The sequence below is a fragment of the Oryza brachyantha genome, chromosome 6 (assembly GCF_000231095.2).
Source record: "Oryza brachyantha chromosome 6, ObraRS2, whole genome shotgun sequence".
In the NCBI taxonomy this organism is placed as follows: domain Eukaryota; kingdom Viridiplantae; phylum Streptophyta; class Magnoliopsida; order Poales; family Poaceae; genus Oryza; species Oryza brachyantha.
In genome coordinates, this window is record NC_023168.2 from 16,703,343 (window position 1) to 16,719,189 (window position 15,847).

The following is a 15,847-nucleotide window of genomic DNA, read 5'->3' on the forward strand; positions in this document are numbered from 1 at the left end:
GTTTCACGTGCACAGGAGAAGGGCTCCCAACCCAACCCCCTCTCCCAAACACAACAATCTTTGATACCCAAACCTTCATTTTCGATCGGTGAACACACTGCTTTGCATGCTGTTGTTTTACTCTCCGTTTCATATTATAAGTCACGTTAGGTTTATTCTAACATAAACTTTTTCAAATTTAATAAAGTTTATAAAAAAAATAAAGCAATAGATATTTAACATAAAATACATATACTGTAAAAATATATTCAGTTTTGGTTTTAATTAAACTAATTATTTGGTGTCGTAGATGTAAGGTATATTTTCTCTAAACGTGATAAAAATTAAATGTGTTTGACTTACAACAAATGAAAATGACCGGGAGCTATGTTATCCATCGTTTTTCATCTACATGATTATCGAACTACTATACGGTATTTTTCGGCGGCAAAAGATTATATAGTAAGTTGATTTTAAAAATATACTTATCCAATTTTAATTCTTCAAAGTTAATACTTAACTAGTGATACATTAATCCATCGGTCCGTTTGCATGCCACTAGGAAAGTGTTTCCAACCCTTTCTCTCAAACACAATCTTACAGGTAGTAGCTAAGAATCAACAGTGTTTGCAACCTCTCCTCTCAAACCCAGCCTTATAGTATGAAACGGAGGAGGCAGTAGCTAAGAATCATGGAAAATTTTATATCTTACGTGTATGTACTAAACTATATATCAGTCTTAAATATATGTACCGAATATATCATACATGTATATGTAGTGGTGTGAGCATGCTATGTAGTCTAATACTATACTGGTTACATCCATCCTATGTGTGTTAAAGTGATCATACAGGTTTGTAACTGTAATTTCTGCTTCCATGTCCGTTGTGAACCAATCAAGAGTCCCGTTGTCTTTTCCCTTATTTATCGGCCTTCAAATCCAACGGATAGTCCTCGCCCAATCAAACAAAGATGTTTATATGTAGACTTTATGTCTATAAAAATTAATTCATACATACAAATCTGCACGCATATACATTTTTGCAGTTTAATTAAGATCGACTTTACGCATATAAACTTTATGCATGTGATTCATATAGGTGTTTTGCTTACTCATTAGATGTACTTGGCAAAATCTTGTTAACCGACGGATACCAATTATAATTTGTCAAGAAATTTGTGAAATTGTACTCTATGAATTAGGCCCTATTTAGAGGTATTTGGAATGGCAAATGGCAAATGACAAAAGTTTTGGTGACAAAAGTTTTGGCATTGCATTTTTACAAGTTGGTGTTTAGAGTCATGCAAAAGTTGTGATTTTTTTAAAAGGGAGAGATGGACGAAATTTGCTAGTCTAGGCTGCCAAATGCCAAATGCAAAGTGGTAATTTTATTATCCTAGTGTTTAGATCTATTTTAAAAAAAGTATTTCAAAATAGCAAAACTTTTGCCATTTTGAAAGATCTGTTTGCCTTAAGCACCAGATTATTTCCTTATATTTGATGTGTTGGTAACTCTATGTCAGGTTAAAGCGTCTCGTGTGCTGTACTGGCTTAACCAACCACACAGTTTGCATGATAAAAGAAAGTGCACCTTTGACCAGTCCCTCATATTATGCCTTTTTACATGGACATGCTTAGTAAATCCCCTGGTTAATGTGTGTGAAATTCCATTTTATTTTGCTAATTATGAGGCACATGTACTCTCAAACTTAAGATTGATTTCAGCTGATTTGTTATTTGTAACATCAAGAATACCAGTTTTGTTATTATTTGTAATTAATGTCTTGAAAACTCCACCATGGTAAGCATTTCTATCCTTCTGGGATAAAAATGGGTGCACAATAGAAGAATTTAAGACTTGTGTGAGTTGTGTCAATGCAGCTGTAAATAATGCAATCTGCTTGTGGACAAACTGATCGTATGGTTTTAACTGTAATACGAAATTAAAAGACCAAACCCACATTTATATGAACGGGCCCAGATAAAGACATGGAGGACTTTGTGGAGAGCGATTTGATTTTTTAACACTCGTAAGATTAAGATTAAGGATCGATTATTTAACATCATGGCCCACTGTCATTGACTTAGATAGTCCCACATATCATACTCACAAGTGTCAATATAAACAATTGGCCAACGAAAAAATGTGGAGGTGAATTAATAACTCTGCGTTAAACTATACGGTAATCAAGGACAATTTTCCATAATATATTACAATATATATACATTTTATCTTGGTTGAAAAATAATCTAGATTTTATGAAGAAAAGTATTTCATTATAAAAATTAAACGATATATTAATTAAACATTTTTTATGACCCAAGTATGCGTTGCACTGCCTCCAAAAATAGTCACACTCACAACTGTTCAACAGATAGATAAACGGGCATGCATGGTGGATATATCTGAATCTGAAGCACAGGTAAGAGCAGTTAATTAGGAGGGCATGATAAAAATAGCTTGTGCAGCTGTTATGCAGCCTTAAATAGAGTTGGGCATTGATAAAATCACTCTCTTTTCTTTACTTCAATTTGTGACTACTTCCCTACACAAAATTAATTAATGGAGTGATTCTATTTAGGTTGAATATTAATTAATTACAAGGATTCCTAGCTATTTAACTACTAGATTTTGTTTCAATCCAAAGGTAATTAATCAATCAACTATTCTCTTGTTATTTCTCTTCATCTCCGCCAAATTGATTTTTTTTTAGTTTCATGAAATTTCGTTGAAATGCATGAATTTAATTTTGGTTCTCACCTCTTGTTGTTTTGATCAACATTTTCTTGTATTGATCAACATTTTGTGTGAAAAATGGTGTGGAAATCGATCGATCGATTGATTAGGTGGTAAGAGAGGCATACCAAAGATCGCCGCATGCGCGGCGGCGGCATGGAGGAGCAGCTGAAGACGCCGGCGGCGGCGATGAAGAAGCTGACGGTGCCGGAGAAGAAGTCCCTGCACGTGCTCCAGGCCTCCGCGTCGGGGAAGTTCTCGCTGACCACCTCGCCGGAGGCGCCGGCGGTGATGATGACGACGCCGAGGAAGCAGGCATCCGCCGCGCAGTCGAAGCATCTGCTGGGCGTGAGCCCCCGGGCGGCCGCGGCGGCGCCGTCGTGCCTCTGCTCGCCGACGACGCACGCCGGCTCGTTCCGGTGCAGGCTCCACCGCGGCGGCGGCGGGCTCGCCGGCTCCGTCGGCTGCGGCCTCAGCGACATGGGCACCAAGAAGGCCGGCGTATGACGTCGTCCATGCATGCATGGCGTCGAGCTGGCTCCGGCGTGTAGCAATGGCCGGCGCGGCGGCATTAATTTTGTCCACCTGCTTAGATTTCTTTAATTTGTGATGATGCAGGGAAGGAGAAGAGATTGAGGGGCCCTAGCTCGATCTGCTGCACCACCCTTTCTTTTGTATTAATGATCTATGCTCATGCTATTAAGACCTTCGATCTTGAGATTAACTCAGCTGGCCGTGTTATATTTCTTTTTATGAAAAAGAAAGTAGGAATAACAAAATATATAAGCATTAACAAATTTTTAGGTTGCCGTAATGAGCTAAACTACCCATGTATCAGATGGAAACATAGGCATTTTATATTGAAAAACACTCAATGGTGCAGGTTTTACCATGAGTTAATCATATAAAACCTCATCTCCAATGTAAGCAACGAGGAGAGCGTTCCTAATTATATATAATTAAAATTATCTCTACCCGTTGCAACGCACGGTAATTTTTCTGATATTTATGAAATTTATTTATCATCTCGTTCATAGATTAAAGTAATTTTTTTTATCCATTTCATCTCATCATGTTCATAGATCAAAGTAACTTTTTTATTTGTTTCTAGTTTTATCATCTCGCCAGAGTCATATATCAAAGTAAAAAAAAAAGGGAAAAATAATTGTTGAGAGTGGGATTTGAACCCACGCCCTTTCGGACCAGAACCTTAATCTGGCGCCTTAGACCAACTCGGCCATCTCAACTTGTATATTATCGTAAAAACCACAGGCAACACATTAGTTGTACATTATTGTTAAAAACACTAGCACCAACAAGAGGTTGTTTACAAGATCACATGCTTTCTAGATGAAAGAGCACATGGACACATGGTTACAGTTGCAGTCAGCAAAAACAAGTTGGTTTAAGAAGCAACTGCACCTGCAAAACTTGAAATATCTGCACGATTGCTCGTAAATGGTGTAGAAAACCAGAATTATATACAAACGCTTTCAATGGATTGATTGAAAGTCCTCAAGGGAAGGGCCTATTTAAGAATCCAAAAGGCGACCAAAATCATTACATACATACGGTAACAGCCACCACAAATATTACATAGCGGTAGTAATATTGCCCATACTGTTTGCTCTACTTTGTACTAGATGGAAAATAGGCTCAGCCTAGTAATTCTAAGGATGAGTATGGGTCGACCCATGGGTAGTTTAGGATAAGCTCTAATTCAATAAAATGAACTAAGTTTCACCACAAAATAAAATTTAGTTTATTTAGTTAAGAGTAAAGTACATGACCGATCCTTAAACTTGTGGCGCGGTACCAATTAGGTCCATAAACTTAGAAAATATACGTTTAAGTCCATAAACTCGTTTTAATGTCTAAAATCATGGACATGAATGGTATATTAAAACGAGTTTATGGACCTAGATGATATATTAAAATAAGTTCATGAACCTAGATGATACATTAAAATAAGTTTATGGATTTAAGTGGTACCGCGGCACAAATTTAAGGACCGGCTATATACTTTACTCTTTAGTTAAACTAGAGTCGACTCTAAAATACTCGCGAGTCGACCCACGGCCGTAATTCATACATTAGCTTAGAGGCCATCCGGCAGAGCCTTAGGATCATCAAGCGTCCTGGCTGAAGGTCCCTTAAAGAAGACATAAACTTGTCCAGGCCAGGTTGTGCTACCGTTGTCTGAGCTTCGTGCACCTTTATCAGCAACTCAGATGGCTCAGATGGATAGATCCCGCTGTTCCAAAATAAGCAAGAGGTTATTGTGATATGAACATATTATGGAAACATAAATAAGCTCCAGTTTGTAGTGAACTGACCGATTCAAGTCTGCCATGTCAATGCTGAAAGAAATTCTCTTCCCACTCTTGAAATTCATGAAGCAGAGAGAGGATGCAAGTGGACCTACTTGAAACAAGGCAAACATAGTGATTATTACACAATTGCCTGCTTTCGAGAGTAACTAAGTTAGACCACTTGACATACATTCAGAAAAAAATATTTTTGCCTCTTAGATACCTCCATTACTGAACTTGATATAAAGATATAGCAATAGCGGCATTGGAGTTCTGAGTAATCTCACAATTGATGACATAACTATTTTTATCTTTCTGTTTGTATGCATTTTCGGTTTGATCAGATAATATATTCTAACCATGAAATTCTGTACTATTTCTTTCAGGTGTGCCTTGATCCATTACTTCCATTGGTTCTCACTTATCAGCATTTTGCTTGATAACCCATCCACTTCCTGCCTTCCCCCACAAAAATGACAAAAAAACAGAACATACATTGAGAAGCTAACAAGAGTAGTGCACATTATTATGGATAGTAATGCAAGTTGGGAGTTGATTTTTATCGACATGACCACAAAACTATAAAGATAAAGATCATACATGTCTTGGACTCCATATTGAATGACGCAGCAGTCAGATTCAATAACTCCATTTTAGCAATCTTGATTTCTACTAGCACATCAATAAGATTACTCAGGAGCAAACTTGTTTCCTACAGAAATAGATGGCTCATTAACCCGCTAAAGAAATATTTCTAATATAGAACTCATAACACACGATAGCATGTCAGCATCTCAACTAAAAGCTAAGTTGTTTGTACGCTCAAATAGATGCAACTGATGTGGTGAATTATTATTTATTATGCAGAATGTAAGAAGTTCAGCATGTAATAGCAGTAATAATCATTATTGTCATATCTCTAAAGCAGGGAGATTCCATGTGATTCTGCTGCACCAAGCCATCTTTTTTTAAGCAACAGTCAAATATTTACTTTTATAGTGATTTCACCATAGATTTCAAAGTGATAGAAAATCAGCGTATGCTAGAGATATGTAGCGAACACCAACAGAGAAGAAAAGGGCAGAACTAGAAACAACCTCATAGACTCATACATGCACAGGCACGCTAACAGCCCCAGGTGCATGTGAAAATAAGTCATATACCAGTCCTATTTTCACTGAGAACCTCATGTTGTGAGCAACAAAAGAAAACCAGAAGAGTGGAAATTCAATAATGAGTTGTAAGGATACCTACTGGCTCCAGAAATACATCTCCATTTTGAATAAGAGTCAATTCTTCAAAAAATCTGATACTCCCTCCATTTTTCTATGACATAGGTTAGTTATGTCATACAAAAAAATGGAGGGGGTAATAAACAAATTATATTCTATATACAGTAAGCATATACAGTGTAATTGGATTGCAAAGGGTGCACCAACAGCACACCGAATTTTGTAAAAACATACCTAAACCTTATGCCATATGGATGCGGTATACAATGTCATGTTCATATCATGTACACGATACAAAAGGTTATCCAGACATCCCTTTCAGACAAATATTCATATTAACTTTACTATGAAAACTAGTTACTCCAACTTGTCTCATACCTCAGAATTTTCAAAGTAGAAGGTCAGCTTACCATTGTCTTCTTCTGCAGTGATCTTAAGTCGCTAACTCTTTGGTTCACCTCAGCTTTGAGGACAAAATTGAATGCCATAGGTGCATTCAAATTTGGAAATTTCTGCCCAAAGATAGTGTCATAGGATCTTAAATACAAAATAAGAAAATGCTAGTTTAGTCGTCTTACCTGGCCTATTATGCTTCCACTCAATGAATTATTCACAAAGAGGGACATATCATTAATGTTTAAGGTGATTCTGCCAATGGAATAGCAATACATGTAAGATACAGACTGAGGGAGAATGTTCTCATTCTCTTGGCTTGCAGTGATCACTGAATGCAAAACAGGAGATGATAAGCAAACATGGCAATTGCTGGAATACATGGTCAGGATAAGGGTTACACCAGTAAAAAGCAACTCTGTATCTTATTTAGCATTTCAACTATTACAAAAATCTTCCCACGTGGCAGGTATAGACAAGTTTTGTGCTGTTTTTGCACAGAAATATTATCCTGAAACACAGAAAATAGAAACATATTGCAACTTGCTAGGTCTACAGTGTCACAAAAAGGAAAATCATCCACTTATGGATGCCCATAGACCTATTTAATGCCAGCATTTGGTGTGGACGAGTACTGACAAATGGTGCCCCATACCAGAGTGCATAGGGTATAGTAATGGTTGCTACACAGCACAATATGAAAGAACAATTCCGGAAATGGTTACCTTTGGAACAACAAACTACAATAGTTCAGAACAATATCACACTTATTTTCCCTTTTAACAAGGTCATTCAACTCCCAAAGCTGATAAAACAAACAAAATGTCAGTACAAAAAAGAGTGAAGTATGTATAGTAGATTTTAGTTGTACACCAATACCCATGCTTGCTGGTGGATAATCCGACATTGACTCCTCATCTCCAATTGCTGTTCAGCAGCCACAATAAAATCATCACAGCTAATATCACCTTTAGTGGTGCAAAAATATTCAAGAGAACTCCTTGATCTCTCCACTTTCTTTTTAATCATGTCAAGTGCAAGCTTCTTTTCAGTTATCAAAGCAAGTCTTTCCTACAAATATAGTAGATGAATAAGCCCTTATAGATAAATAGTTCACTACTACAAAATTAGATGGTGGTACCGTAGAAGAAATATAATATTACAAAAGAAAGAAAGAGAAAACAAAAATAGAAGAGTTGGCAAAAGTAGCATGAGCAGCAAAAGTGGTAACTGTAAGTCTGTAACAGTAGGAAGTTAAGGAGAGCTTCATGAGTCATGACAGAAAGTACAAGGAATCTCTAAATTATTGAATGTTAGATCTGCAGGATTGAACTTTCCAGATTATCATTTCTCATCTAGTACATCTGAGATGAAGCAAACCACTACAAAAAAAACCACAAGTCAATTTTTTTTAGGCTTTTCATAACATTGATCCTTCATCTGTAGTTTGTCTATAGTCGATGGCTAACTGGACCTTACAGGCTTGGCAAAAGAAACCAACAAGGTTATTCGAAAGGAGTGCTAGAAAGCATGATATGCAAAACTAAAAGAGAGGCAGAATGATCTAAAACTGTAAATGTATACAACACTGAGCATTTCTGTTAAGGACATTACAACCTGTCTGTCACTGGCAGTGATCAAAGTTGTTGCATGAACAGGAGCACCCTTCAGGTCTGAAATCTTGGATTTCAGATAGCGGCACTCTTGGATTCTATCTTGGCATGCCCATGCTTTATTCTGCACCAAAAGAGAAAGCAAGGGAGTAAGCAAGCAGATTACTGTACCTTAGAAGCAATTAAAGGGACTGAAAGGACAAGAAAGAAGTTCCCACCTGTAATTTCTCTAGCTTTACACGATTTATTTGCAGCTTTGCCTTTTCGTACAAAAGCTTGTCAATCAGAGATCGTGCCTCAGCTAATCTGGAAACAGATGTAGAATTACATATTTGCAGCTACGTAATATGCAGTGATGATATAGGCATCAGAACCTACCTCTTCTGCTTATCATTACAACAATCTTGAATCCTCTGAATTCAGAGGAAAAATGACAACCAGGTAAATTGAATTAATTTTTCTAACAGCAAACAGAGAGCACAATACAACTTAGTGATGAAAGCATACCACAGCAGTAAAAAGCCTCTTAAAGTTTCTAGCCCTCTGAATTTTCCCCAGCATATCTTCAATCATGTCAAGCTTCATTTAAAACGAAACAGTAAAACACAATCCACACTTTGCAAAAGCAGTTCTACAGAACACTTTAGTGCTAGGTTATCAGATTGAATTGAACCAATCAGATGCAACAATGAATATTCTGAACAAGTGAACACCAAGATGTGTACCTTGACAAGATTTCAGTACACAAGTTTGGGAACAAGCAAACAATCTTTGAACAAATGGTAGTCATCTGAATCCAGGTTTACTGTACCTGTTGTGGTTTAACCCTACTTAGAGATGTCGAGAAAACTTGACTTGTGGCATTAGATACCATGAGCATTATCTGTACAATGAGAAACAGTTCAGACTTATGTAGACTAGTTATCTCAAAGTTCAAATGCCTTGAAGAACAAAAGGCATGGGTAACTTACAAAGTGATTATAGATTTATAGTTTAAACATTCAAGCATTACCTTGCTCCAATCAACATGTATTGATTGTTCATTACCACAAGCATCACTCTGATTTTCTTCTACCATACTAGAATACAAGGATACACAAGGAAGCTGTTTTAGTGATGTTGTTGGACTTCTTGGTGCCTTTGATATTTTCAGAGGACACTCTTGTTCAGCAAGATCATTTTCATCGATACTCCTTTTTCTTTCACCCCCATCAGAATCCTGGATAGAATTCCGCTCATGGCTAGGTTCCATTATAAGGAAATTGCATGGCATCTCCTGAATCTTAGTGACCTCCTTTATCCCCAGCCTTGGAGTACCTAAAGAGGAAGTCTGACCAGCTTTCTTCACGTGCCGTTGTGGAATAGAATTAGAAGGCACTGACATGGTGGAGCCATGATTTTCTGTATTGCCAATAATGGCATTTAGTGTAAGACTAAGCTCATTCCCTTCTATAAATGGTAGTCGGAGATTATGAGTTGCAGGTGATTCATACAGTTTGGATCTCATATTATCAGCCAGAGTTGAAATTCTCTAGCTATGTTGTACAAACTCACTCCCCAAAGAAGAAGCCTCCAGGCTTACCACGTTACTAGTGGAAAGAGCAACAGGAGTGAAGTTTTTGCCTTTAGCATAGGGAGGATATAGACCCTTGTGGAGTTTGACTGATCTCATTAACATCAACTATCATTGCATTATCCTCTTGAATTGGCTCAGTGCTAGTAATGTGCTCCTCACGAGGGCCGATAGCATCCAGGTCACCAAAAGAGATAACACTGCAGATTGATAATTTGTCTTCCCTACTTTTTTCCTTTGATGCAACCAAAGCTGAACTGTGAACAGGAGTTACAGTACCAGAGTCATTTTTAGGAGATATTGCTTCGTGGACATCTTTTACCTTCTGCAATAAATTGCTCAGTGTGGGTGATAGTTTAGCATAATCATAACGCTCAGGGTTATCTGCCAGCAGACTCATGTTAGTCAATGCATCCTGGCTATTACATGACTTTCCATCATACCCTGATCCAGTCAGTTCCTTTGATGGCCCGACAGATGCTGAATTGGGTGTCCTTAGACTTCCAATTGAATTGAGTGAACAGTCATCAGGAGGAGCAATGCTGCGAAAATGTCTTGAGAATGTTTCTGAATCTAAAGTCATATCATGGTTTCCATCATCTGATATTCCAGAATCTAATGGTCTTCCAGATAGAAGAAAGCTTTTCGACACAGGCCCAAAGAAATCCTCATCTGTCATAAGGGGCTGTAAACAAGAAGACAGTATTTTTTCCACAAAACAAGACAGCATTATTGCTAAGAAACAACTAACACAACTGATGTGCTCTTGCATTAGAGGCATGAATTCACTACCAAAAACTCAAATTTGCAAGGATATGAGACTCAAAAGATATTAATGAGCAGGTACTCTTATATTTGCTTAATAAAAAGTACAATCGCACTGAGTTCAAATGTCAGGCAATCTCCATCTGTACTAAGCAGTTGAGGGGTCCAATTAGTCTGATGTGCCACACTAGTAAGGGAACAGGTATGTCACAAAATTTGACACTTGATTGCATGACTTCTAAACAAAAGGCATAGTATATGGCCTTGACACCACTGAGGCATGGTTTCTCAGAATTTGCAAGGATAACATAAATGAAAATTGGCTCCACTTCTATATTTAGTCCAGCTGATAAAGTGATAAGTAAAACTGAAAACCTGAAAACAACTAAAACTAAAATTACCATACAAGTATACACATGGACATCGTTAAGTTTTGTCAAATTGCTTAAGTAGATGAATATCGAGACAAGAGCCCCATTTGACATAAACATATGGGGTTGAGTACTTAGAGAATGTCAAGGAACTTATGATTATAAGTGAAGGTTGAAATGATAAATGTGGCAATCCTAGCTTTGTAAGTAACCCCCATCAACAAGTAAACAGTTCAGCGGCACTTCTAAGACCCCAAAATGATGAGGATTACCATCAAATTAAACAAGAGAATGCACACATTTTGCCTTGATGAGATTGGTTTGCACCATATATTTGGTGTTGAGAACTTAGAGAAAGTTAAGGAACCTATGATTAAGCCAAAATTGACATGATAAACTTAACAATCCAGACCTATAAGTAACCCCAAACAAATACCCGATTGAACAGCACTTGGAAGTTGGAATACAAGCACTCTATCGTAAAACTAAACAAGCGAATGCACGCATGTTTTTGCTAGATGAGATTAGTACGGAGGGGGTGTCCCACCATCGTTGGAGACGACGGATCCAGCGGCGCTGCCGGGGGAGGACGACTCGACGTCGTCGCTGTTCAGGAAGCGGAAAGGCGGGCGCACGAACCCCTCCTCCTCCTCCTCTTCCTCCTCGTCCCCCTCATTCCCCTTGCCTTCCTCCGCCGCGGGGTTCCCCGGGGAGAGGGGCGGGTACGGGGACGGGGTGATGGCGACGCGCTCCTCCGGTGGGGTGTCGAAGTCCTCGTCGCGGTCGAAGACGTGCACCGCGGTCCGCGAAGCTGACGCGGCGGGAGCGCCTCCGCGCGATCGTCTCGTCCTCCGTCGCCGGCGACGGGACGGCGTCCATGGAGGCGGCGCCCGCCTAGGGCTTTGGAGGCCGTTCGAACTGGGGCGACGCTGGTTTTTTGGGGTTTTTTTTTTCATGACAGGCGAAGTGCCACTTTTACGGATGGTGGTTACGAATTTGTCACTCTATCCACATATCATAGATTCACGAGGACCCATATATCATAAACAGCGAGTGACAAATCTATTTTAACCACCAATAAGAATAGGGATAGTAACGGGGCTAGAGCAATTATCCGTCCGCCAACTTGAAGGTTGCAGGTAGAATTCTCTACCCATACCCGTACCGCGGTTAAAATTTGATACTCATACCCGTACCCGTCGGGTACCGCGCGGGTATCAGTATAAATCGGGTCTTCCATTTCACATGTCAAAAGTACATCAAAATAATCATTTCCAACATATACAACAAACTAAATATACTGCTTAGAATACAGTATTGCATCACATATGAAAAGTTTAACAAATACAACATATTACATATTGCTCATAATACATATGTCATATTAAAGTTTTTAGCTAAAAGAAAGTACATTACAAATATTATTACATGAATAACATAATAAATTTTTAGACAAAATTCAATATGTAGGCTACGTTCGGGTACTGACGGGTTACCCGCGAGTGGAGAAAAATACATGTACCCATACCCGCGTCGATTCGGGTCGGATATGGGTACTACCTATCCGTACCCAAATTGTCATCCCTAAGTAAGAATGGCAAAAAGTTAAATTTTCTGTTCACGGGCCCAAGCAATCCAGGCTGCAGGTCGGCCCGTTCCGTCGTGCAGGTAAAGTTGCATGCAGGGGCGGTCTAAGAGCATCCCAACAACTCATCTATTCCATCCTATATCCTAAAAATAGAGTATGAAGACTGCAAATTGAGCTTCAACAGAGCTCTAACAGAACGACTATCCTATCATCTATTTTTAGATGTCATCCATATTAGGAGAGAACCTTCGTATTTAGATGATCTTTCTCAATCCTTCAAGTTAAATTTTCTGTTCACGGGCCCAAGCAATCCAGGCTGCAGGTCGGCCCGTTCCGTCGTGCAGGTAAAGCTGCATGCATGGGCGGTCTAAGAGCATCCCAACAACTCATCTATTCTATCCTATATCCTAAAAATAGAGTATGAAGACTGCAAATTGAGCTTCAACAGAGCTCCAACAGAACGACTATCCTATCATCTATTTTTAGATGTCATCCATATTAGGAGAGAGAACCTTCGTATTTAGATGATCTTTCTCAGTCCTTCAAAGAGATATAAAGGATGTCATATATAGATGATTTAGTGGAGTACAAAGAAATATGAAGGATGAAACTAGTTTAGATGATCATCCAAATGAAGATATGGATGACCAAATTTACATGAGCTGCTGGAGATGCTCTAATCAGCGACCACTGCTCGGGCACGGGGAGAGCACGCGGCGCTTCCTTCCTTTCCCCACTCTCTCTCATACATGCTTCCTCTGTCTCGTAAAAACGAAATTTTCGATTTTTGTGTCGAGCGTCTGACCATCCGTATTATTTGAAAAACTTAAAAGAAATTTAAAAAAATAGTCACACGTAAAGTACTATTCATCTTTTATCATTTAATAAAAATAAAATTATTAATCGTAAATTTTTTAATAAGACGAAGAGTAAAACACTGTATAAAAACCGAAAAGATGGTTTATTTTGGGACGGAGTGAGTACGGACGTACGTAAGTGTATATATATACACAGAAACAAATTTTATATAGATAAACTTTAGGCGTATAAACTTATATATATATATATATATATATATATATATATATTGTGTGTGTATACATTATACATTTAATACATATGTACTTTATGTATATAAATTTACACACATATATCGTTACATACAAACTCTGTGTATTCACAAATGTTATAGATATAAACTTAAATGTATAGAAATTTTTATACATATAAATTATATGCAAACTTTATACATATAAAATAAAAAAATTTACCTATCTCGGAAGTGTTCGCATGGAGAGAGGCTCTGAGCGCACCAATTAGTCTTTTCATAAAGCTGTCACCCTATTGTCGGGTCGCATGTAATCCGCGGCACAAATATTAGCGAGGCCGCATTCATGTTCGTATGTTAGAGCATCTCCAACAGCATGTTCAAATTAGACTCTCCAAATCTCTATTTAACCATTCTTCATTTTATTTGGCAAGTCAAATTTGTTTTTTACTCCAACAGTCTCTCTATCTATTCTCTCTATCCTGAGTCAATGATATTTGGACCCCACATGTCAGCCTCTTATTTTCTTTCCTTCTCTCTTTCTCTCTTTCTCTATCACTCTTTCCTTTTCTTTTACTTCCTCTCTCTTTCTTTTCTCTCCTTCTCCGTCGAGGAGCCAGGCGTCGGGGCAGCGCGCGGGGAGGCAGCAGCACGGTCGAGCGCAGGGAGGCGGAAGGCGGCCGTGGCAGTCGCGGCGATAGCGTGCGGTGGCCGCGGGCACGGACGTCGGCGGCAGCCAGCCCTCGCGGCAATGGCGTGGACGGCGGCCGCGGGCACGGTGGCGGTCAACAAAGGACGGCACGAAAGGTGGCCCTGGGCATGGCTGGGTACGGTGGTGGCGGACGGCGGTCGACGCAAATGGCGACGTCGGCGGTCGATGCGGACGACAGACGACGGTGGTGGTCAGCCGGCGACGTGTGTAGTAGTACTAGTGCACGAGTAGTAGTAGTACTGTTCACGAGTAGTAGGAGTTGTAGTAGTGGGACCCACTGTTTGGCAAGTCTCTAGGGTTGGGCAAAGACTGGCCAAATTTGGCCAGCGAGAGAGCACGTTTGGCCAGTCGGATGGCTTGGTCATTCTGTTGGAGCTCGTTTTTTGCTTTGAATGACTAAAATTTGGCTTGAAGAACCTAATAGAAAATCTGTTGGATATGCTCTTAGTCGCGTTCATGTTCCCAGGCTCCCATTCAATTGATCACACCACTTCAGCCATTTAATGATCTAACCATTACGGCCGCATTCGGGAGTGGGGCTAGGGATGGTTAGTTATCGGCGTGAAAAACGTAGTAATAGATTAGTATATAATTAATTACTTGTTAATTATTAAAAAAATATAAAATAGATTAATATGATTTTTTAAACAACTTTTCTATAGAAATGTTTTGTAAAAAATACACCGTTTAGCATTTCGAAAAGCGCGCACGTGAGAAGCGAGGGTGTTTAGATAACTTAGGTTGTGTTCGGGGGAGTAGCTAAGTTAACTTAGCTCCCTCATTTTCCGCACGCACGTTTCCCAGACTACTATACGGTGTATTTTTTAGAAAAAATTTTCTATAGAAAAGTTATTTTAAAAAATCATGTTAATCTATTTCATATTTTTTAATAATTTATAATTAATAATTAATTATGTACTAATCTATTACTCTGTTTTTCACGTTGGGTAAATTAACTTACCTCCTCCCCCAACTAACACGGCCTTAGCCTAGGGACTAACACGGCCTACGACCGATTATCTCCTTATCGATTGTAGCTCAGGGCAAGTACAACAGTGTAGACAGATGCCGTCTCTTTAGCATAAATAGACAACATAAACAGACAGTTTGTACGATGAGTCCTCTGTTTAGCTGTCTGTAAGGTGTTTAATTCAATCTTTGACATAGAAATCACGATGATCTATTGCATATTTGATCTTTGTTAACTATTTTGTTGAGAATGCATAATATATTGAAATAATTCACACTTGATATATGATAGTTCAAACTTGATATACTTAAATTCACGTGCACACAATAGAGTTCACGCTTGAAAAAAATGATACTTGAACCGTTCACACTAGGCAAAAAAAAAAAAGAGAGAGAGAGAAAGAGCAAAAGCAACAGGTTGATCAGCGTACAACAAATCCTTTGGTTCTGCCGTTTCCTGGCTGCGTGGCGTACAACGGTCGGCTTCCTCGGCGATTTGCCTGGGAACTCGAGCACAACCCGTATGCGAATGAAGCGACGGCGGGGCAGTAGCT

The 15,847-nt window shown here is 39.0% G+C and overlaps 1 protein-coding gene, 1 non-coding gene and 1 pseudogene across 2 annotated transcripts; 1 reads left to right on the forward strand and 2 right to left on the reverse strand.

Annotated features, from left to right (window-relative positions):
- The first annotated feature begins 2,431 nt into the window (after window positions 1-2,431).
- On the forward strand, window positions 2,432-3,694 carry LOC102714932. The gene is made up of 2 exons (XM_015838471.2): window positions 2,432-2,628; window positions 2,828-3,694. Exon 2 carries the CDS (start codon window positions 2,859-2,861, stop codon window positions 3,222-3,224), a length of 366 nt encoding a protein of 121 aa, XP_015693957.2. The 5' UTR covers window positions 2,432-2,628; window positions 2,828-2,858; the 3' UTR covers window positions 3,225-3,694.
- Window positions 3,695-3,883: 189 nt separating this feature from the next.
- TRNAL-AAG lies at window positions 3,884-3,964 on the reverse strand. Its single transcript has one exon. It is a non-coding gene; the product is annotated as a tRNA-Leu (tRNA).
- Window positions 3,965-4,526: 562 nt separating this feature from the next.
- LOC102716788 lies at window positions 4,527-11,941 on the reverse strand (annotated as a pseudogene).
- Window positions 11,942-15,847: the final 3,906 nt, after the last annotated feature.